Source organism: Asparagus officinalis, unplaced genomic scaffold (assembly GCF_001876935.1).
Source record: "Asparagus officinalis unplaced genomic scaffold, Aspof.V1 AsparagusV1_Un3894, whole genome shotgun sequence".
NCBI classification, from domain to species: domain Eukaryota; kingdom Viridiplantae; phylum Streptophyta; class Magnoliopsida; order Asparagales; family Asparagaceae; genus Asparagus; species Asparagus officinalis.
Window position 1 is genome coordinate 1 of NW_017976153.1, and position 1,347 is coordinate 1,347.

The window sequence follows — 1,347 nt, forward strand, 5'->3', positions numbered from 1 at the left end:
AATAAGAAATGTATTCCTAAAAATGATTCTGTAACGAATTATGACAACTAAATTAAACATCACTCTGCTATATTGTTTTCTTTAATGGGCATGTCCGTGCGTCATGGAAATCGATTTTTTTTGCACATATTACACAGCCTTGGCACCTTTTTCTTTCGTTGAGTAATTGATTTCTCATAATCACCAACAATTCTCCGTCCACACCCCTTGTTTCTACCTTCAATGGGAGGTTTAATGATCACTTCCGCTGGTATTTTTGAGCCAACAAAAAACTCCATTACATCATTTTTGTTCTGTGTGTCAAATTTCCAACTAGATTCACGCAAACTGTGCTTCAACTCCTTCAACTTCCCTTCCAGGTAGTCAAGTCTCTCACCATCTAAACCTGCCAAACTCACACAGGATTGGAAATCATACCATATGTCATTCAACTTGCGATTTGTAACTTCAATTGCATTGCACTGTTCTGATATTTCCTTGAACTGCAATGAATGCCTCATCTCAGCACCTTTTGTCCATCGGTTCACAACAAGATGCCTTGGAATTTTTGTTACATCAGCTTGGTTCAGTGCAAAAAAACCATGCCTACATACTATACCCATTTTCTCAAACAGCCTACACGTACATTGCACGTCATTGTTCAAATAAGCGTGTTTCACCTAAAATTCAAAAAACAATGTATATTAGCACCGAGTAAAAAAAGAAAAAGACAAGTAAATGAAATGGTCACTGAATCGCGATTCAGTGGTGTGAATCGAGATTCACTACACTGAATCGCGATTCATTGCATTGAAAATATATTCAATTTTTATTGTTTCAATGTCCATTATTAAGTTTTACCTCAAATATTTTTCCATGTCTCTTTTTGTCCTTTATGGAAAAAATCTTCACGCCATCTTCTTCAGATATACTGTTGATACTCATATCATAACAGGATGACATTATCTCACTCTGTACCTCATAAAACATTGTTCGAGTGTACAACTCTGCTGCATCCCTCTCCAATAACAATGGCGTGTCCATTCTTGGCATCGTTTTCATTCCTTCATAGTTTAATCTTGCGTTTGTATGCTTTTGCTTCTCCATAGCACTCTCATATCGAAGATAAAATTCTGTCAATGTATCAGATCTACGGTTGAATTTGTCAAAGAAACTGTTCTCACTCTCTGATATTGATGTAGTCCGCAATAAACCGGCCATTGGATCATCAGCATAATAGGCTGGAATCCATGACTCCCGAATGTTATACAGTTCACATAACCATTCATGACTTTCAAACTTATATTCTTTCATAACATCTTTCCAACCGACTTCAAATGTTGCTGGATCTATATCTATACTCCAAAT

The 1,347-nt window shown here is 36.5% G+C and overlaps 1 protein-coding gene across 1 annotated transcript; it reads right to left on the reverse strand.

Annotated features, from left to right (window-relative positions):
• Window positions 1–146: 146 nt before the first annotated feature.
• On the reverse strand, window positions 147–1,200 carry LOC109828702 (protein FAR1-RELATED SEQUENCE 5-like; the record flags this gene model as incomplete). The annotated part of the gene is made up of 2 exons (XM_020395640.1): window positions 841–1,200; window positions 147–659 (listed from the first exon to the last, which is right to left on the reverse strand). Coding segments are annotated over exons 1-2 (873 nt in total), but the record flags the coding sequence as incomplete, so codon positions are not given.
• Between the last annotated feature and the right edge of the window lie 147 nt (window positions 1,201–1,347).